We start from the raw sequence: 22,988 nt of genomic DNA, 5'->3' as shown, positions 1-22,988 counted from the left end.
GTACAAAGAATGTCCTAGCTACATAGGAGCACTAGAAATAAGGAAATCATGTAAATCTTGGCCATTAAAAGTAACAGCAATGGCCCAAGTACAAAGAGATTAAAAAAAAAAGGCTTTCAGCTCCTCCATCGATCTCTCTGTGTTCGAACGTCCGTTCATTGCGCTCCTGCCATACATACCACATAATGCAAATCGGAATCATCTTCCATAAAGCCTTAATCTGGTTGTTGCCTCTTAGATCAATCCAGCTAGCTAGTGCTGCCACCACTGTCTCTGGCATAACCCAACCTAAGTCTAGTCTACTAAAAACCCCGTTCCATAACCCTCGAGCTACCTCACAGTGTAGTAGAAGATGATCCACAAATTCTCCCCCCTTTCTACACATACAACACCAATATAAAATGATCACCCTTCATTTTCTCAAATTGTCCGTTGTGAGGATCTTGCCCAAGGCAACGGACCACACAAAGAAAGCCGCTTTGAGAGGCATCTTGTGTTTCCAAAGCCTTTTCCAAGGAAATTGAGAAGGATGCACTTGTGTTAGAGACTTGTAAAAGTTGCGTACCAAAAACATGCATTTACCTGAGGGTATCCACCACAATAAATCTAGGGGTTGGTTGCTTGGTCTGGTTGAATACAACATGAAATTTCCAATGTACCCCTGATTATGCATGCTAATACTGAACCAAAAAGGCTATTAGCTCAGGATTATAAATAATGAAAGTATTGACAAAATAATTTGGTTACGAAGGGAAACCTTTTGAAAAACTTTTCAAAGGTAAAACCCTACGGGGCAACCAAATCCAAGAAAACCAATTTTATTGATTGAAAAGATTTTATGTAAAACGTTTACAAAACCTTTGTAATCAAACACGTTTACCCAAGACATGCGACCCGCTTGTCTTTTACCGCAGTAGGTAGCCAGGATTTCTAACACTCTCCAATCTCTATCTTTCTTACTAGAACCTCCAGTGGTTGAATTCAAACATAGCAACTCCCCCTTGAATGCTCTCACTCAATCTCATGGATTGAGCTTTTAGAAAAATCCTTCTCTCAAGAATTTTCTCTTACACGATCTTTTGAAGTTCTACCCAGATCTTCAAGCTCTCAATACTTGTGAATATGTGCTATTTTTGTGTTCAAACCAAACCCTCAGTCGACTCCTCTACAAATAGACAATGTTGTGATTGATTTGGAGAATGATTCTGCTAACATGTTTATCCAGAATCTCAGCCAGATACGTTACTAACGATTTGTGAACATCTCGGATTGGATCACTTCTTCTGGATCACGTTGAATTCAGATCAGCTTCAGTTTCTTCAATAAAACTTGTGTCTTTATCTCTTCAACTGACTTTTAGACTTGAACCAACGTAGGACTTTTGTAAACTCTTATCTTATAATTTAAACAAGGTTTAATAGGAGTTACACTCCAAGTACTTATCCTTATCGGATACCCTCTTATTCAACACTCATCTCTATCGGATGAAATCCTAACGTCCTATTAAAACTTACATTCATCCATGATTCAAATTTAAATACAGACTCATCTAATCTTAGCCAAACATAAATAAAATTTACACAACAAACTGAAAAAGGCTTCAAAACTATCCATTTTCCAATCTCGTGCCGCCTTGCTAAAATTGATGTTCCATTGGATTTGCTCCTCCACTAACACCATGACCTCTGCCACTGATGCCTGTTTGGCACTTGCAACCCTAAACAATGTCGGGAATGGTTCCTTAAGTGCACAATTACCACACCAAGTGTCGTACCAAAATTTGATCCTATTCCCCTCTCCTAAATGAAGCCTGGTGAACCGAGAGAAGATCCCCCACCCTTGCCTAATATGTTTCCACAATCCCACACCATGCGCCCCTCTCACTTCCTTAGTACACCATCCACCCCATAATCCACCGGACTTACTCTCAATCACCAACTTTCAAAAAGCTTCTGGTTCTCTATGGTATCTCCATAACCACTTTCCAAGTAACTCCCAATTAAAGGTTCTCAAATTTCTAATGCCCAATCCACCATTCGAAAAAGGCCTACACACCTGCTCCCACCTGACTAGATGAAACTTGAACTCCTCACCCATTCCACCCCACAAAAAGGCCCTTCGAAGTTCTCGATTTGAAGTGCCACTCTTGCTGGAATAGGAAACAGGGACAGGGAATAAGTCGGAAGGTTAGATAAGGTACTCTTTATAAGTGTAGTCCTTCCCCCTTTTGACAGGTACATTCTCTTCCACCATGCTAATCGACATTCTACTCTCTCAATCACTATATCCCAAAGAGCAGCTGCTCTCCACGGGGGCCCCAACGGAAGGCCCAAATAATTCATAGGGAGTGAGGCAATCTTGCACCCAAAGTATTAGCCAACTATCTTAAATGTTGAACGCTTCCGACAGGCACCATCTCTGATTTGTCTAGGTTTACTTTCAACCCTGAAGCTACCTCGAAGCAAAGTAGGAGTACCTTCAATACTTGAACCTGGATTTGGTCAGCCTCACAGAAGATAAGAGTGTCATCTGCAAACAATAAATGGGAAACGTTAATACTATCCCCTCCCGGGAGACCAAACGAGTAACCGGTCATTCACCCATTTGCAACTAGGACTGAGATCATTCTGCTCAAAGCCTCCATCACGATGACAAAGTATAGTGGGGACAATGGATCTCCTTGTCTTAGACCTCGTGTGCTATTGAAAAAACTAGTTGGGCTTCTGTTTATTAGCACTGAAAATTATTTAAGCATTTATTATTATACATAAGCTAAGGCATTGTCATTGTAGAAGTTAAGAATAAAGTAATTTAGTATTGGATCCTTGCATATAAGTCTTCATTTGTCGGAGCATCTCCATATGAAATCTTTTTTCCATGACAGCAAAAGTTCTCAAAAGGAAATTTTGAATATCTTTGCATCCTTTGTGCAAAAAGCAAACATTAACACTAGTGGTAGATGGTATTTTTTTCTTTCAAAATGACTAACACATTAACAATGATTTCTTCTTACGGCCTTGTTCACTTTCACTAAACTCTCATCTCATCTCATCTTAATCATTACAATTTTTTCAAATCCCCATACAAAATAAAATAAATAATTCAACTTTTTCAAATCCCAATATAAAAATAATATATTCTAATAATACTTATTCAACTTATCTCAATTTATCTCATCTCATCTCATCTCATCTCATCTCTAAAAACAAACGAGGCCTTAATCTTCCTCTCTTTTACTTAAAAAAAAAAATGAACTAATTTATTTTATTTTATTTTTGCTTTGCTGTGTATCTTGTGTTTCTTGTACAAAGAGAAATATATTTGTTTGGTTATTGTTTGTTTGTTTTTAAGAGAAATATATCTGAAATAGCCCTCTTTTTTTGCCAAGTATCCCTTAGGCTATTGCTTATTTATGCCACTACCAAAAAATTCCAAAATGAATAAAGTTGAATTGTATGATTCTTCTGCTTATTACGGGTAGAGCTTATTGGTACAGTTAATCATATCCTGATGAACAGAGTTTTCAAGAGGTCTACTAATTTGCGAAATCAATCCTGAGGCCCATCAACAATCAGTATATGATGTGATCTTAATTTTTCCTTTTGTAGCTGTAATCTAGAACAAAAGCACAGGAAAAATAAAAGTCAATGATCATTGTCTCAAAAAATGTTCTAACATTGAAGTTTCAAATTCTGCCAAATTTTAGAAAGATGCACTTTTTTTCTTCTAAAAACTAATCATTCTTTCTCCCATCCCATGTTAGGCATCAGGTCAATCATTTTATTTCGACATTACAGCAATACGTGGAGTCTCAATTATCTCATGTATCATGGTGCAGGTTTCTTGACTCCCTTCATAATAAGGTTTGAGGCAAACTATCTTTATCATTGTTCATTTATTTTCTATACCCATTGTAGATTTTGTGCAGACTTTTTGTACATATATAGATGTGTGTGTTTGTTTGTGCATATTTCTATATATATAATTTCCAATCGTGTTTCAAATGCTTTTCCATACTGCATTGCCTAAAGGTTCAGTGTATGCACTTTGTGTTGAATGTGAATGCTTAGAGCTGATAGAGTAGGTGTGTGCTAGCTCGTGCAAAAAAATTGATTGCCCGACCTGACCGAAAGAGTGTTTTGGTTCAGGTTGGTTAATGCCTTAGACAAAACTGGCCGATATTGGACGATTCTTGGTTTAGTGGCTCATTAAATCGACAAGACCCTATTTCTTTTTTTTCCCCTTTCTTTGTAAGTCCTTCTAGTTCTCCTTGGCGTCCTCTGCAAGTCCAAATTTATGGCCTCAGTACCACTGCTTCCTTTCTTGAAGAAACCCAGTCATCGTCTTCCAAAGCCTTCTTATTTGGCAAGGGCTACTTAATATGACATTGCTGATAAAACTTGGAGCCATCGCTAAGGTCTGGGCATTGAGGGTGGTGAATGAGAAGGCGGTGGCGATTGATCTAGGGACAACGAGCCCTGCGGTGGCAGCGATGGAAGGAGGCAAACCGACAATAGTGAGCTTAAGTAGGAAGAGGATGATTTCTTCCCTGATATTCGGAGGAAGAGGTTGATTTCTTCTCAGATATGACTCTTCATCATACTTTCTGGAGACATAAACAGAGTTTCAGATTTAACCTCTATAGCATTGTCATCTCCTCCAGAGTGTTGTGCCCTTGGATGAAAAATCTAAGCTGAATATAATGGTTTCTATTAGCCCCCAAGCGTTTGTCAATAACCCTGAAAATCAACCCCAAGCCCTCAATGCAGCAGAGAGCAACAACAGTTCATGAAGAATTTCCAGATATATTCAACAATGGTGACCAGGGCCAGCGTCTCATGATGTGGCTGTTCATAATGACTTCCCTGATCTTTATTGTTGCTTTGAAAGTGATTATCATAGTTACATCACATATGGGACTGTTGAAATGTATCAGTGGCAAGATGAGAATGGGAAATAAATGTACAGGGATTTGGAACATCACTGAACGTTGGGGGGAGTTTTCTAAACATATTAAATTTAAGGTGGGGGAAGGGAAGAGGATTCTCTTTTGGCATGACATTTGGTGTGGGGAATCAACTCTTAAATCAGGTTTTCCATCTCTTTGCAGGATTGCAAGGGATCAAAATGTTGCTGTGGCAGATTATCTTCAATGCATGGATAATAATATTCTATGGAATGTGGACTTTATTAGAAATGTCAGTGACTGGGAAGTGAATGTTGTTTCAGAATTTCTGAATTCTAAAGTGATGCAGGGAAGAGAGGATAAGCTATTGTGGGATCATGCTAGAAATTTCAGGTTTTCAGTTAGTTCTTTTTGTAGTCAATAAACAAGAGAGAGAGAATTCTGTGTTGTAATTTTATTAATGAATATCCAACTATACATATACCTAGAGTAGTGACCATTATACCCACATACTATACATTTAATTACAATTATGTATTCCAACACTCCCCCTCAAGCTGGGGCATATATATCATATAAACCTAACTTAGAACAAATAAACTTTAGCCGACTATGACAAAGTGGTTTGGTAAACACATCTGCAAGTTGATCAGCAGACTTCACAAAGGGTGTAGAAATGTCACCACTGAATATTTTATCTCGAATGAAGTGACAATCAATCTCAATGTGTTTAGTCCTCTCATGGAATACAGGATTAGACGCAATATGTACTGCAGCTTGATTATCACAAAATAACTGAAGGGGGACAGGAGCTGGAAACCCAATCTCATGAAGAAAGTGTTGCAACCATGTCAGCTCACTAGCAGTGTGAGCCATTGCTCTGTATTCGGCCTCTGCACTAGATCGAGCTACTACTGTTTGCTTCTTACTCTTCCATGTAACCAAATTACCTCCTACAAAGGTACAATATCCAGTAGTCGATCTTCTATCTGAAGGAGATCCTGCCCAATCAGCATCTGAAAAAGCTTCAATTCTAAGATGCCCATTTGGTCTATACAACAACCCAAGGCCAGGAGCTCGCTTAAGATACCGAAGAATATGGATTACAGGATCCCAATGTGAGATCCTAGGCGTTTGTAGAAATTGGCTCAATTCACTTAATGCATAAGAAATATCAGGTCTAGTGATAGTCAGATAATTTAATTTTCCGACAAGTCTTTGATACCGATCTAGATCTCCAAACAACTCACCTTCCTCTTTCAAGAGTTTACTATTTGGATCCATAGGAGTGTCAATAGGCCGTGCACCCAACATACAAGTTTCTTCCAAAAGATCAAGCACATACTTTCTTTGAGATAGGTTGATACCCTTTTTAGATCTACTAACTTCGATTCCAAGAAAGTATCTAAGTTTACCCAAGTCTTTTGTCTGAAACTGATCATGTAAAAATTGTTTCAGCCTGTCGATTCCAGCTGAATCACTCCCAGTAATTACAATATCATCTACATAAACAATCAATAAGATATGACCTGCATCACTATACAGATGAAATACTGAGTGGTTTGTTTGGCATCTATGAAGACCAAATGCCAATACACTATCAGAGAACCTCCCAAACCATGTTCGAGGAGATTGTTTCAAACCATATAATGCCTTTTTTAACTTGCAAACTGTACCTCGACACTCCCCCTGAGCAACAAAACCAAGTGGTTGCTCCATATACACTTCCTCATTTAAGTCGCCATGTAAGAATGCATTTTTAACATCCAACTGAAATAAGAGTCAATCCAAATTAGCAGCAAGAGAGATCAATACCCTAACAGATGAAATTTTGGCAACGGGAGAAAATGTCGTCGTAATCAATGCCATAAATTTGAGTATAGCCCTTAGCTACCAAGTGAGTTTTCAGACGTTCCACAACGCTAGTAGGATGGAATTTGACTGTGTATACCCATCTACAGCCAACAGATTGTTTTCCTGGCGGCAGAGGAACAAGATCCCATGTCTCATTATGGTGAAGAGCATCCATTTCATTTTCCATGGCTGTCCTCCATCTCGGATCAGATAAAGCATCCTGAACTGTCTTAGGAACAAAAACTTTTGACAATTGAGAAGTAAAAGATGAAAAAGATGGAGACAATGCATGACAGGAGACATATTGGCTAATCGGATATTGAATAACACAAGAATGAGTACCTTTTCGGAGAGCAATAGGTGGAGATTCTGAAGCACTGAGTAACTCAGGGTCTGAAGACGGAGACAAAGTTGGTGGAGGCAGGGGAGCCGGGGTCCGTGAGCGACGCGAGTACACCTGTAAAGGGACAAGAGAAGGCACTGAAGGAGGTTGGGTAATAGTGGGTGACTGTGGAGGAGAAAGGGTTAGAGTAGGTAATGGTAGAGGATCACACTCAACAACCGAAGACGTGTCTGAGAAGTAGGGTATGGGCTCAAGAAATGTGACATCAGCACTTGTGAAGCAGCGACGAAAAGCAGGACTATAGCAGCGATATCCTTTTTGTGTTCGGGAATAACCAACAAAGAAACACTTGGTAGCACGTGGATCAAGTTTATCAAAGCCTGGGCCAAGATTATGAATATAGCAAATACACCCAAAGATTTTGGATGGAAGAGCAAAGGTTGGCAACGAGGGAAACAAAACGGAGAAGGGAGAAGAGCCATTGAGGACAGATGAAGGCATACGATTGATAAGGTGACACGCAGTAAGAATACCATCACTCCAAAAATGTTTAGGAACATGCATATGCAGTAAAAGTGCTCGGGTTACATCTAACAAATGACGATTTTTGAGTTCAACCACCCCATTTTGTTGGGGTGTGTAAGAACATGAAGTTTGATGAACAATTCCTTTATTGCTTAAGTATGCAGCAAAGGCATTAGATTGATATTCTTTAGTATTGTCAGAACGCAAAACGTGAACTTTTTGTCCAAATTGAGTTTTAATTTCTTTTCGAAAGACTTTGAATATGGAAAGGAGTTTAGATCTTGTTTTCATCAGAAATAACTATGTCATACAAGAATAGTCATCAACAAATGTAACAAAATATTGAAACTTGTTTGATACAATGTTGAATGGTCCCCATATATCAGAATGAACCAAGGCAAAAGAAGAAGATGCTCGATTATCAACTCAAGGTACAAAAGACACACGATGATGTTTACTAAGTTGACATGCTTCACAAGGAAAGGGAGACACATTTCCAAGATCCCTAACTTGACGTTTCAGAAGAGAGAGGGATGGGTGTCTAAGGCGGCAATGCCATTCAAAAGCGGAGGAGGAAGTGAGGGCTCGACTAGGTGACTGCTCGACGTCGAAGTAATACAGACCACCAGTTTCATGCCCCGTACCAATCTTCTTCCCCGTCTTGAGATCCTGAAAGATACATACAGAAGGAAAAAAGGTCACAGAACATTGAAGATTTTGAGTAATTTTACTAATGGACAGCAAGCTAAAGGGAAAATTAGGAGCATATAGAACAGATGACAAGGATATAGAATCAGTGAGCTTGGTGGATCCAATGCCTGTAACTTTAGCAAGAGAACCATTAGCAAGAGTAACACTCTTGGGAAATGACATGTTACCTAACTCAGATAAGGAATGAGACAAACCAGTTAGATGTTCATTAGCTCCTGAATCGATGATCCATGGATTTTGGGTAGACGAGATAAGACATGTGGATGTTGTACCTGATTGGTTAAGAGTAGCTCGGGAAGATGAAGCCGCTCGTGTAACTAAAAACTGATCATACTCATCCTTCGATATGTTGATCATCTCTGGAGGCAAGTTGGAACTCGTTGCCTGTGATGTAGAGTCTTGGCAAATGGCCTGATTAGCGGACCCAAATGGTCTCCCATGTAGATCCCAACAATAGTCCACCGAGTGGTTAGTGCAACCACAATGGGTGCACTTACGAGATTCATGACCTTGAGTATGGTTACCTCTGGCATCACGTCCTCCACGTGCACCTCTACCACCCCGGCCTCCATGCCCACCAAGAGCAACATAAGATGCAACTAAAGCGGATCTCTCATTACTCTGGTCAGAAGATAACTGAGATCCAGGTCCAGATAATGTGGCTCGCTAGAGTCGGGAGAACACATTAGGAAATGAGGGGAGCTGTGAGCTTGCCAGAATTTGAGAGCGTACCGACTCATACTCAGGTTTTGGGCCAACTAGAAACCGAACAACGTTGAACTTTTCACGTTGTTTTAGCATAATTGAAACATCAGAAGTGATAGGTTGATAAATTTTGAGTTCTTCACATATACCCATCACTTTAGAGTAATACTCTTCTATGCCCAAAGCACCATTTTCCAATCCAAAAAATTGTTGACACAACTCATAAATACGAGTTGTGTTTCCAACACCCGAGTACATCTGTTTGAGATGCCTCCATATCTCCTGAGTAGTGTCAAAGTGTACTAAACTAGCACAAATATTAGGTTCAATACTAGTCAACATCAAGGAGCAGATTTGAGCATCTTCTTGCTCCAATTGAGCAAAGGTAGAACTATTTAAATCAGGCATTGAATCAACCAAGTGGGTACGACGAAGACCCTTACCTTTTAAGAACATTTCAACAGATTTTGACCATAGTATGTAGTTCTTTCCATTCAATTTCACCGTAGTCATAAGCATGTTAATGTTTGGTGCAATAGATAATGACTCAAACTTAGCTTCCATGGAGAAAAATATGAGGATATGGATAAAAAACAAACAAATACACGCTGGAAAAATAGAAACCAGCTTAACAACCCAAATCTCGGATCTGTACGGGTCAAAAACAGTCTATACCGGTCAGAACAGCCAATTTTAGGGCCTGAACCGGCCTGTATCGGCCCTTTTTCGGTCTGTTTCGGCCCTGTATCGGTCTGAACCGATTCTGTTTCGTCTGAACCGGCCTGTATCAGCCTTGTTTCGGCCTGTATCGGCCAGTACCGAATTCGGGCGTATCGGATTCAAGAATAAATCAAAAATGCGAATAAGTTATTCCTAACCCGGAATAAGGAAAGCAGGATTACAGTATACCTGATGTCAAACAAGTGTTATTCCAGATAAGAATAGGTTCTTATTCCAGATTGGGGGCATGCACAACCACGGATAGAATAACAGAACACACCAGGAATAGCCAAAAACTTGCAGCCAAACACACCTGGACTCTTCCTCCGGCCGGCGATACACCATCCTTCCGGCAGCCGATGGAGACGAAAACTCACCAGAGTGGACAGAGGATGCCGGCGACCTCGATTCCGGTGTCCATTACCGGAGATAACTCCTTATGTCACCGGAAAAGCACTTCGAAAGGAGCTGCCAGCCAAAACTTCACAGCACCACCAACAACCAACGACAACCACCAGCACCCGCCGGAAAACACCACTAACTCCGTCGCACAACCACAACTGACAACTCACTGCTCTGATACCATGTAGTCGATAAACGAGAGAGAGAGAATTCTGTGTTGTAATTTTATTAATGAATATCCAACTATACATATACCTAGAGTAGTGACCATTATACCCTCATATTATACATTTAATTACAACTATGTATTCCAACACTTTTTATAAGGTGCTTGATTGTCATGCTGGCTGTGTTTTCCCCTGGAAAAGCATATGGAGGGTGAAAGTGCCTTCTAAGGTGGCGTTCTTTAGTTGGGTGGTTGCTCTTGGGAAAGTATTGACCATGGATAACCTTAGAAAACGTGGTTGGTGTATAGCTGATTGGTGTGTCATGTGCAAGAAGGATGGCAAATCTGCAAATCATCTTTTTTTACATTGCGAGGTGGCAAAGTCTTTGTGGAATGAGGTTCTTGGTCGGACAGGGTTATATTGGGTGATGCCTAAGGAAGTTGTGGATCTCCTTGCATGTTGGCGTGGTTTTGAGGCAAGGAAAAGTGTTGCTGCCAGAGGGAGAATGATTCCTTTGTGTTTAATTGGTGTATACGGCTGGAAAGGAATGGAAGATGTTTTGAAGATGAAGAGCGTTCTTTTGAAGATCTTCGTTATTTCTTCTTTCCTACTTTGAGTTTGTGGGCTAGGATCTTTGGAAGGAATGATGATAATGTACTGAATCTGTTTCTGTTGTAGTTTCCTGCTTTCTAGTGTGTAGTAGGTATTTCCTTTGTATACCTCCTGTGCACTTGGGCTGTACCTGTTCTTGGTAATAAAATTCTTATTAACTATTAAAAAAAAATGATATAATTCTCTGTGCAGAAATTGATGATGAAGAAAGGACTTTGGAGTTATAATGCATGGTGAAGGTGCTATAGAAAAGCAAGTAGACTACTAGAAAGTGCGTGAGTCCAGCCTGACAACCAGACTTGATCTCATCTTGAACCATCTGCCTATATCTATTGTCATCAGTTTGATTCAGATTTGATTCCTTTTACAGCCAGTTTTGTTCGGGACCTGACTTTTTCACATCAGGTTGTAGCCCCAGAGCTTTATCTACGTGATTGGCTCCCTTCTTTTTCACGCCAGGTTACATCCCTAAGGGGGGATGGTGTTCAGATAAAGTTTTGGCGGGCATACGGAGTTGGGTTATGAAAAAATATCTGGAGAGGTTGTGGGTCTTTCTCTGGCCATACCAAATTGGTGGTGGGGGATGGCTATCAGGATAAGTTTGTGGCATGATATATGGGCGGGGGACAGGGCTGTCAAGGATGATTATCCTACAGTTTTTGGAATTGCATGGAAGCAAGAGATGTGGATGGCTGAATTAAGGGAAAAATCTTCTGGCTCACAAAAATGAATGTCAGCTTTATTAGGGAGACCCATGATTGGGAGTTCGGTGTATTTGTAGATTTTTTTTCAATTTGTTGTACTTCATTGAAGTCAGCAATTAAGAGATAGACAAGGTTGTTTGGACTCCTAGCAAAGGAAAATTCTTCGTACACTTATTCTATGAGGCTCTTACTACTCAGGATGAAAATTACTTCCCTTGGAAGAGTATCTGGAGAAGCAATGTGCCCCTTAAGGTGGCATTTTTGTTTGGGCTGCATTATTAGGGAAGATCCTAACCATGTACAACTTACAAAAATGTGGGATTATCATAATTGATTGGTGCTGTATGTGCACAAATAGTGGTGATACAGTGGATCACTTATTCCTCCATTGTGAGTTTGTCAGGGCCTTAGTGAATGATTTCTTCAGCAGAGTTGGATTAACGTGAGTTATGCCTAGGAAGGTGGTTGACCTTCTAGCCAGTTGAAGAGGTCTAAGGGAATCCCCCAGAGTGCAGCTGTGTGGAAGATGGTACCTATTTACTTATTGTGGTGCATTTTGAGGGAAAGGAATGATCGGAACTTTGAGGATCGGTAGCGCTCTTTGAAAGAGCTCAAAAGTTTCTTCTTTAGGACATTATTTATGTGGGCCATGCCTATAGATTTTAATTGTCCCAATTTCCATGTCTTCCTTGTATTTATTTCTAGTTCTTAATTAGGTGCATTCTCTTGTATACTTCTTGTGTACATGGGCTATCCCCATTTTAGTATCAATAAAATGTCTTTTACTTATCCAAAAAAAGAGAACTCAAGCATTTAGAGCAAGAGATCTACTTTTCCTTGCAAACCCAATTGTTTATGTCTCTAGATCAGTGACTATTTTCATGTTTTATCTAAACATTGAGGTCAGGGTTCTTCTAATTTAATGGTAGGTTGGCCTAACTGTGAAGTGATGTTAGAGTTGGGGTGTGTGTGAGGCATATATTGTTGTATGACTTCTTGAAAGCTGTTAGATGTTCTGGGACATATGATACCTAAAAAAACAAAATTGTAGCATCAAATCTATTGTTAGTTGGGTTAATTTCTATTGGAATGCTATGTTAGGGTTCAATGATATATATTCTGTACAGAAAGGAGTCTCTAGGACCTGTAGGTGAGGTGCCCTTGTGGGATGTCCCACCAGCTGTCATCCGTTGTCATTTTTCTCTTATGTTTTTGTAACAATTTTCATGCATAAGAAAGACTAATGGCTGTATAGAATACCAACTCCGCTTTTCACATATTTTCTTTCTTGAATCATGAGTAGCGTTGAGTCAAACCTGGAATTGGAGCATTCCCTTGTTTTTGGTAGGTTGATTTCTTCAGATTTCCTTTATATATATATATATATATAAATATATTTTCATTTTTTGTTTGTTTTCATTTTTTTCTTCGTTATTTCTTATTTTTTGGGTAGTTGTAGTCGTTGTCTTGGGTTCTTAGATTTTCGCATATGAATGTCGTTTGGAAGTGTATGAAGTGATGTGGTGTATTGCTCTCTTCATCACTGACGTTATCAAATCATGAAAAAGTTCAAATATGGTGTGTTGGCTGTGGTTGGTCGGTGTTTTGCGATTGTTTGCAATCAAATCATGGTGGCCTTTGATTTGTTTTTGGTGGCTCCAATATATCCTGTGTTGAGGGTTGTTGGAATACATAATTGTAATTAAATGTATAGTGTGAGGGTATAATGGTCACTACTTGTATATGTATAGTTGAATATTCATTAATAAAAACAGAACACAGTATTCTCTGTCTCTCTTGTTTATCGACTACATGGTATCAGGTACGACGAAGACCCTTACTTTTCAAAAACATTTCAACAGATTTTAACCATAGTATGTAGTTCTTTCCATTCAATTTCACCGTAGTCATAGGCATGTTAACGTTTGGTATAATAGATAATGACTCAAACTTAGCTTCCATGGAGAAAAATATGAGAATATGGATCAAAAACGAACAAATACACGCTGGAAAAATAGAACCCAGCTTAACAACCCAAATCTCGGATCTGTACGGGTCAAAAGCAGTCTATACCGGTCAGAACAGCCAATTTTAGGACCTGAACCGGCCTGTATCGGCCCTGTTTCGGTCTGTTTCGGCCTGTATCGGTCTGAACCGATTCTGTTTCGCCGGAACCGGCCTGTATCAGGCCTGTTTCGGCCCTATTTCAGCCTATATCGGCCGGTATCGGATTCGGGCGTATCGGATTCAAGAATTAATCAGAAAACCCGGAATAAGTTATTCCTAACCCGGAATAAGTTATTCCTAACCCTGATGCCAAACAAGTGCTATTCCAGATAGGAATAGGTTCTTATTCCAGATTGGGGGCATGCACAACCACAGATAGGATAGCAGAACACACTAAGAATTGCCAAAAACTTGCAGCCAAACATACCTGGACTCTTCCTCCGGCCAGCGATACACAGTCCTTCCGGCAGTCGATGGAGACGAAAACTCACCGGAGTGGACAGAGGACGCCGGTGACCTCGATTCCGGTGTCCATTACCGGAGATAACCCCTTATGTCACCCGAAAAGCACTTCGGAAGGAGCTGCCGACCGAAACTTCAGCCAAAACTTTACAGCACCACCAACAACCAACGACAACCACCAGCACCTTCCGGAAAAACACCACTAACTCCGTTGTACAACCACAACCGACCACTCACTGCTCTGATACCATGATGGGACATGGGATCTTGTTCCTCTGCCGCCGGGAAAATAATCTGTTGACTGTAGATGGGTATACACAGTCAAATTCCATCCTACTGGCGCTGTGGAACGTCTGAAAGCTCGCTTGGTAGCTAAGGGTTACACTCAAATTTATGGCATTGATTACGACGAGACTTTTTCTCCCGTTGCCAAAATTTCATCTGTTCGGATATTGATCTCTCTTGCTGCTAATTTGTATTGGTCCTTATTTCAGTTGGATGTTAAAAATGCATTCCTACATGGTGACTTAAATGAGGAAGTGTATATGGAGCAACCACCTGATTTTGTTGCTCAGGGGGAGTGTCGAGGTACAGTTTGCAAGTTAAAAAAGGCATTATATGGTTTGAAACAATCTCCTCGAGCATGGTTTGGGAGGTTCTCTGATAGTGTATTGGCATTTGGTCTTCATAGATGCCAAACAGACCACTCGGTATTTCATCTGCATAGTGATGCAGGTCATATCTTATTGATTGTATATGTAGATGATATTGTAATTACTGGGAGTGATTCAACTGGAATCGCTAGGCTGAAACAATTTTTACATGATCAGTTTCAGACAAAAGACTTGGGTAAATTTAGATACTTTCTTGGAATCGAAGTTAGTAGATCTAAAAAGGGTATCAACCTATCTCAGAGAAAATATGTGCTTGATCTTTTGGAAGGAACTGGCATGTTGGGTGCACGGTCTATTGACACTCCTATGGATCCAAATCGTAAACTCTTGAAAGAGGAAGGTGAGTTGTTTGGAGATCCAGGTTGGTATCAAAGACTTGTTGGAAAATTAAATTATCTGACTATCACTAGACCTGATATTTCTTATGCAGTAAGTGTACTGAGCCAATTTATACAAACGCCTAGGGTCTCACATTGGGATGCTGTAATCCATATTCTTCGGTATCTTAAGCGAGCTCCTGGCCTTGGGTTGTTATGTAGACCAAATGGGCATCTTAGAATTGAAGCTTTTTCAGATGCTGATTGGGCAGGATCTCCTTCAGATAGAAGATCGACTACTGGATATTGTACCTTTGTAGGAGGTAATTTGGTTACATGGAAGAGTAAGAAGCAAACAGTAGTAGCTCGATCTAGTGCAGAGGCCGAATACAGAGCAATGGCTCACACTGCTAGTGAGCTAACATGGTTGCAACACTTTCTTCATGAGATTGGGTTTCCAGCTCCTATCCCCCTTCAGTTATTTTGTGATAATCAAGCTGCAGTACATATTGCGTCTAATCCTGTATTCCATGAGAGGACTAAACACATTGAGATTGATTATCATTTCATTCGAGATAAGATATTCAGTGGTGACATTTCTACACCCTTTGTGAAGTCTGCTGATCAACTTGCAGATGTGTTTACCAAACCACTTTGTCATAGTCGGCTAAAGTTTATTTGTTCCAAGTTAGGTTTATATGATATATATGCCCCAGCTTGAGGGGGAGTGTTGGAATACATAATTGTAATTAAATGTATAGTGTGAGGGTATAATGGTCACTACCTGTATATGTATAGTTGAATATTCATTAATAAAAACAGAAGACAGTATTCTCTCTCTCTCTTGATTATCGACTACAAGGGTGAAAGAGAATGTCTCAGGATTTAATAATTTATTGGTTTTTTTCTCTAAATATACTTGCAGTGGTTGTTGGTAATTTCTGAACATTGAAAATGAAGTTACTTCGCCAGAGTTGATAGGGAGGAACCCTGTTTGGCTACTTGTCTCAGGTGTTTCCTCTCTAAGATATGGATCAATCTAATATTCCGGTCTTCAATTTGTTGGAATCCTGTCCATTTAAGTTGTTCTATGCTGTCATCTTAATGACTGGGCTTCAGTGAGTTAAACGCAGTATTCGGGCCACGTTATGGGTTGCATTTAAGATTTTAAACCCCCCCCTTTGCTTCTTTTCATTCTAAGAGTTGTCCAGATATTATCTCCTTATTCATTATCTGCTTCAGTGATCAATGTGTAAGTCATGATGTAGTATAGTAACTCCACCTCTTGGGCTTTCTTTATTCCTCAGTCTCTTTGTTTGTGCGTATTTGATCGACATCTATGGTCCTTGTATTATTTTCATTTTATAGTACCTTTTTTCTTTGTCATTTTCATAGGTACATATCAATATATTTATTTAATTCTTGTAGTGCCTTTAATTTGGAATTTGCTTGTCATTTATGTAGGTCGAAGATATGTTGGATCTTGAGTCCTTGCATATGGCTTATCTAATGGATTGTTTACACATGTAAGTTCAGATTTTTATGTCTTTTAAAGATGTCATTATTTGAACATTAATGGCAACAGTGTTTCGAAAATGGTTGTTAATAGAACCAACTTGGATCTCTTGTTGACCTCCACCCCCATGATTTAAAAAAATGATATTTATATTTAGAGAACTGCTACAAACACAAAGAGATTACACAAAATAAACCCACAAACTGACATGGCTTCATAGAATCTATTAGATCTACTTTATAATAAAAGTAACTTTATAATCTGATATGCCATACCAAGCTACATCAGTTTGTGAGTTTACTTTTGTGTAATCCCTTTGTGGCTAAAGTATTTTTTCTTATATTTATGTAGTGTGCCTTGTTCAATAGGCACAGAAAAATTCTTGATCTATTTAGGGACCAGGATGAGGGATCTCTTGTTAACCATTAGATCATTTTTTTGCCTTTAGATCTTTGAAATACAGCGTCAACATGATTTTGATCTTCATCAGAACTCTCCACATATATTTTCTCTAATAAGTAATTAACTTAAATAAAAAGAGTGGAAGGCATTGCCAAACTACATGGGATGTGTACAAAAGAGACACGAAAGTCTATTGAAGCTGTCCAAAGTATGGAAGAGAAATACTGAGCTCATCCAACATGCATTCATTGTCCTCAAAATTTATGTTATTATTTTTCCTCCAAATACACTACATTAGGTAAGTAAGAACCATCTTTCACGTTGCTGCAATTGTAAGCTGCCATCTAACCCTTTCTGAGGGTAAAAATGGGGTTCACTGTTCTTCTGGGCATGACCAAGGGCAAAGCAATCTGACTGGAAAAGTCACTCCACAAAGCATTCACATTCTCACTATGGAGTAGAAGATGATTAATGGATTTTTCACTCCTTTACACATGGAGTATCAGTCAATCAAAACGACATGTCTTTTCCTTGGATTATCCATGATGATAGTCTTCCCTATAGAGGTTGTCCAAGCTACAAACACAGTTCTCCAAAGTCCAAGGGATTATGGTCCACCAAAGTGTTCTTGATCAAAGTGATGATCATTCCATCAAAGAACTTAAATTGGCTGTTTAGAGTTGGTTCCAAACTCCCAACCCACTCTAAGAGATTAAAGAACATATATTGGCCCATCTTACTAGATAAAATTGAACCTCTTCACCTAACCCTCTCCAAAGGAAGTCTCGTTCCGACTTCTCTAGGCGGTTACCATACTAGAAGGAAGCTAAAAAGGAGACATGCCATCCATAGACAAAGAAGAGGGTGTTCTTGATCTAAGTGATCATTCCATCATTGGATACTCATCTTCCAGCCATCAATGAATGCTAAATATTCTCAATAACACCATCCAAAGTTGTCTTGACCTGAAATTGACCCCTTAATGGATGCCAAGGTACTTCATTTGTAAATAGGACACCTTGCACACCAAAATATCAGCCACACTATCCACGTTGGTAACATTACCAACCAGAACAAACAAACAAGGAAAAGTGTATGCATAAAAGAGATCTGATGAGTATGACACCAGAGTTCCTAGGCCTATAGAAGATTCTAATAGAAAAATCACCAATGCAGATAACATTTTGCTGAGCGTCACTTTAACAACCACAAAAAGCAAAGGAGAGGAGTAATTATTATTTACTCCCAAAGTACAAACACATGGTATTCCCATCCTATTATTAGGTACTCCCAAAGTACAGACACCGCCATTTTGTCCCACATGAGCAAAGCTCCCCTGAAGCCCTAATGGAGGCTAAATAACACCAATCTACTTGTTGGCATCCACACTGGCTTTGAGCACATCTTTAAGAAAAAAAATCATGTGGGTGCTACCCCCTGTATAGGGCAGGTAGCCACCCATCCCGCACCCCATCCTTGTCTGAGCAAGGGTGACTAAATCGACCCCCACACCCCGTCCACGCCTAGGCGGGTGATTGTCCACATCCACTTGTCGACCATGCAGATTGATGCCACCCCTGTCCAGCCAACCCGTCCGACCACAATTTTTACCAAAAAAAAAAAATCCAACAAAATCACATATATGTTAGGAAAATTGCACAAATTGAACAGATCTTCAAATCTGTGCACAACCCCATGGGCGTGGCCATGGCCGTGGGCCATAAGACTCTTCATGGGTCTTTAACTTAAAGATCCACAGCAGTGACCACAGTCTTGGGTCATAGAAACCCACAGCCAAGCCATGGTCTTACCGTTGTAGATTGCGGCTTGGCTATGACCCACAACAACGGAGAGAGAAGCTGGGCCAAGAGGAGGAGGAGAATAAGAAGAAGAGAATAGGGAGGATAAGAGAAAGGAGAGAGAAGAGAGGAGAGAAAGGAGAGAGGAGGGAAAGGAGAAAGAAGAGAGGAGAGAAAGGAGAAATCAAGAAAGAAAAACAAAGGAAATGAGAGAAAGAAGAACAAAAAAAAAAAATGGGGTTTGAGATGCGAGGGGGGGAGAATTTACCCTAAAACGAAACGACATCATTTCATTATAAAATTTATTTATTTTTAATATATATGATATATATATATGGGCCGAGAGGGCGGGTGGAACCCGGGCAGGGCCGAAGCCTAGCTCTGCACCAGCCCCCCACCTTTGTGCATGGGAGGGGGTAAGGTGGGCCGGTATGGGAACCTGGCCCCCATGCCTAGAAAATCCAGCATTGTCTCCCGCAAAGATGTTTGCTCAAAACAGCTCAAAGTCCTTTGCAATTTAAGAATAAGATATTTTGGATGTGCTGAGCTTGAGGGTGCTGAAGTTTTATGAAACATCTTCATGCCACTACTATCTTTATTTCTTGCCTATGTGTCTCCCTAGGTTGGATATCTAGCTCGACAGTGCTGTCTGCATGGGTGAAGTCTTCCGCTTCAGTCTGACAATTATGTTTTTGCTTTATAACCAGTTACCAAATGAATCTTATTTTTTGTTTCTACTGCTTGGTTTTTATTTTATGTTTGGGAACTGGACAATTGAAGTGTCCTTGAATGTCATGTAATGATGTGAATAATCTTTGCAGATGTTTCCTCTCTGACAAAACACGGCCTGTAGCCAGCATAATTGAAAACATTTTGCAGTGTGCACTGGATTTCCGGTCTTGTCTTACAGGAGGCATATGTGATGTTGGGATGGATCAAGAAGATTTGTTGGGTACATTTTCTAGAATCAATATATCCCAGGTGATCCTCACATCTTTGTTGAAAATATTGCACACACAACATGAACTGCAATCTGTCTTAATCACCATGTAACCTTTCTCTCTCTCTCACTCAAATAAGCATTTTGCCGTTGTTATTTATGCTGGTTATGTTCTGATATGTCTGCTTAAATCAAAATGTCGAATATTTCACATCTCATGACCTTTTATGTTCATCATTAAACATTGTTGGATTCTTTTGAAAGTGTAGATATGAAAAATCATGTTTTTGTCTTTGATATTCCAAAGCATGCCCAAGTGTTTGATCTACCCATCTTCTGTTGATAAATTTTGCAGTACCGCTAGTGCATTAGTGGTATTCGTATGTGCTAATACCACTAAGCTTACTTAAATGACGAAATGATAAGGAATTAACCACTTAGCATATTGGAATCCTTTAGTCTTTCCGGTATTAAATATCCAGCTATGAGTGCTTTGAAAATGCTAAGAGTTCATAAATGAAGGGGAATAATTTCCTTCATTCATGTGGACAATGGAGTTCCATCCATTTTGGTGGTGCACTAGCACTTGCCATATTACCCAGAACTCGTGATTGGCAGGGAAACCCTGCTAGTTGTTAAGTCATGTTTGTATGACATGTCTTATCCCATTTCGACTAATATATGCTTGTAGAAACAAAGTTTCATAAGTGCTTGTTGGATGTATTTTTTTTTTTTTTTTGGACAAGATAAATTATGACATTAAGCTAAAAGATGGTACAGATGATGGGTGAGAGAAATCCCAACAAACACCCCAAACAAGTTAATACAGAGCAAGAAATATGAACCAAACAAATAGGAAATGACCAAGATATGTCGCCCTCTTGTTTCTTGGCATGGAGCCAAGAAGATGCCACCGCTTGGGTTTTTTCTTTTTACACAATCCAGTGTGGGATTATTGTGAATTGCACTCTGGAAGATCCCAATTGAAGTATATGTTGTAGACCACCAGAATCAAGTTGCTGGAAAAAGGAGCATGACGTTCGTTGTTCATGGAAAAGCAGGACACAAAAGGCCACTAAGTGTGGAGGAACTTGACAGTGCGTGGGTAGCACATGCACAGGTCAAAAAAGGCATCTGACTAGGAGGCCCAATGGGGCAGGTTGTTGGTAATCTCCCTGGTGGGCACAAGGATGCTTTTCGATGGTGTCCTGGTGCAGATTTATTCTCCAAGTTCCCCAAGAAAACACTAAAAAATCGATAAAAACAAAGGAAAAATAGTTAAAACACATGTTTGATGCTGAATTTAGAGAGCTCTTGCTCCCTGGAGTAGCTAAACACATGTTTGATGCATTTCTTTGTGCATTCATGCTAACGGCATATACTCATCTCAATCCTTACCACAATGAACCAATGCATCTTCATGCCATTGGATTCATTATTCATCATGAATTTGGAAAATATGCATAATATTGAAATGACTTTGGTCTTCTGTCAAGTGTTTTTTGAGCTTTTGTTAAGAAACAGTCATTTGACCTTCTGTTTGCAGGTACATGCCATAAAGCAAACATTCAACAAAAATCTCAATGAGTTGCATCTTTGTTATCTGAAGTCACCTAAACATGGGGAGTTTGGGCTCTCCTGTTTTTGGGCATATCTTAATTATAACGGGTATTACTCGGATGATTGCAATCACATGCCAGTTGTGATGAGCAGTAGATAGGGGATCTATTTGTGGCAAAGTGCTGGTCCTTTTGAGTTCGTTATTATCGGAGGGTGTGCATTCTTGAAGGAGTGATCTCTCGAAAGATGAGGGTAGACGCGTCCAACTGGTGTGGGGGAACTGTCTTAGCAATCCTTCAAGCCTCCGTAGTGCCATTCAACATCTACCGTATATGATTCTTACATGTTCTAGTGATTATGCTAAAGATTTCACTGATTTTTTGGGGAGGAAGAGCCACTCGCTAGACTCCCAAACCATCATTGTATGTAAACGTACTACACTAACTAAATTATGTTGGGCATTGTATCATGATTTGGGTTTTATAAGTTGATCGTGAGCTTTAGATAATAAATTTATCCAATGCTTTTTTATATGTACTAATTTCAATAACAATTTACACTTAGAAATACTGGTTCATGTCCAGTACACTAACAAATAAACTCTCCAACAATCTCTTTTGTATTTCCAACAATCGATTTTAGGTCACAGATAAGTTAAATTAAGGCCATATTGGAAAGTTGGATTGAATTGAGATTATCTAATTTTAAGTTGAGTTTAACATCTAAACCTCTAACTTTCAAATTATTAAATTTAACTCAGCTCAAAATTTCTTTACACGTGAGACCCATAATTTTTTTCAACTCAACATCTTTTTATACATAGAACTCACATTTTTTTTTCAACTTTTTATAAATATATCTTAACTCATTTTAACATCTAAATATATCTGAGCTCATCTTAGGAGGGTTTCGCAAAACTCACTTCATCATCTCAATTCACTGCTATTTATAAAGAATTTATTTTATCTCAAATTAGTTTAACATCCAAATGGACCTAGTTATCGGATTTGTCACCTACAAAAACTTAGAGGTACACATTCTCACGTCTTGTATCTATCTTCAATATTAGCATGATTAATGCTAGATAAAATTTTAAGTACGTAAGTTTTATATATTCTTTTTTAAAGAAAAAATTGGGACTTACTATGAGAAAACCATTTTCTCATGTGGTCCTCAGTATGTCTTCATTTCTTTTTTCGAAAAAGACTTTTCAGAACTTATATTCCTATGGGTTTTTTCACTGAACTCGTTTTTCTATGTCTACTCACGCCACTCATGAATTTTAGAAATATTTCAACCTGCTTAATGCATGGTGCTGCCTCACATACTCTTTTAGCGTGTGCAGTGTTTTAGCGTGCGCCTGCATGCACTCATGCGTTAAGACCTTTCACGCTATTTGTCAATAATGATAATTTGACCCATTTCTTTCACAACCCAATATTTATTTTATATATATATTGCGAAAAATGAATTGGACCAATTCTGCATGCATTGAGATGGGCGTATCCATAGAGAAGGAGGACATCGTTAAACTATCGGAAACACCTTCGAGCTAAACACTGACCGACTCCGCTTGGCATGACAATGGAGCCTATGCAAGCAGTAGCTAGCCCTGGTACTCACATTGCTCGTTCTTATGTGCAAAATAGAATGATTACTTTT

General features: G+C 39.3%; 1 protein-coding gene across 2 annotated transcripts in view; it reads left to right on the top strand.

Moving 5' to 3' along the window:
- Nucleotides 1-21,859, top strand: part of LOC122291704 — a 48,246-nt gene extending 26,387 nt beyond the window's left edge. For both annotated transcript variants that reach the window (XM_043099592.1, XM_043099591.1), the window contains exons 11-14: nt 3,764-3,863; nt 16,574-16,635; nt 19,648-19,807; nt 21,313-21,859. In XM_043099592.1, the coding sequence (XP_042955526.1) occupies nt 3,764-3,863; nt 16,574-16,635; nt 19,648-19,807; nt 21,313-21,486 (496 nt within the window). In that variant the 3' untranslated portion in view covers nt 21,487-21,859. The remainder of the gene's footprint in view (nt 1-3,763; nt 3,864-16,573; nt 16,636-19,647; nt 19,808-21,312) is intronic.
- The last annotated feature ends 1,129 nt before the right edge of the window (nt 21,860-22,988 follow it).

This window comes from Carya illinoinensis, chromosome 13 (genome assembly GCF_018687715.1).
Source record: "Carya illinoinensis cultivar Pawnee chromosome 13, C.illinoinensisPawnee_v1, whole genome shotgun sequence".
Lineage (NCBI taxonomy): Eukaryota > Viridiplantae > Streptophyta > Magnoliopsida > Fagales > Juglandaceae > Carya > Carya illinoinensis.
Note: the sequence above shows the minus strand (reverse complement) of the source record. Positions and strands in the feature narration are given on the sequence as shown.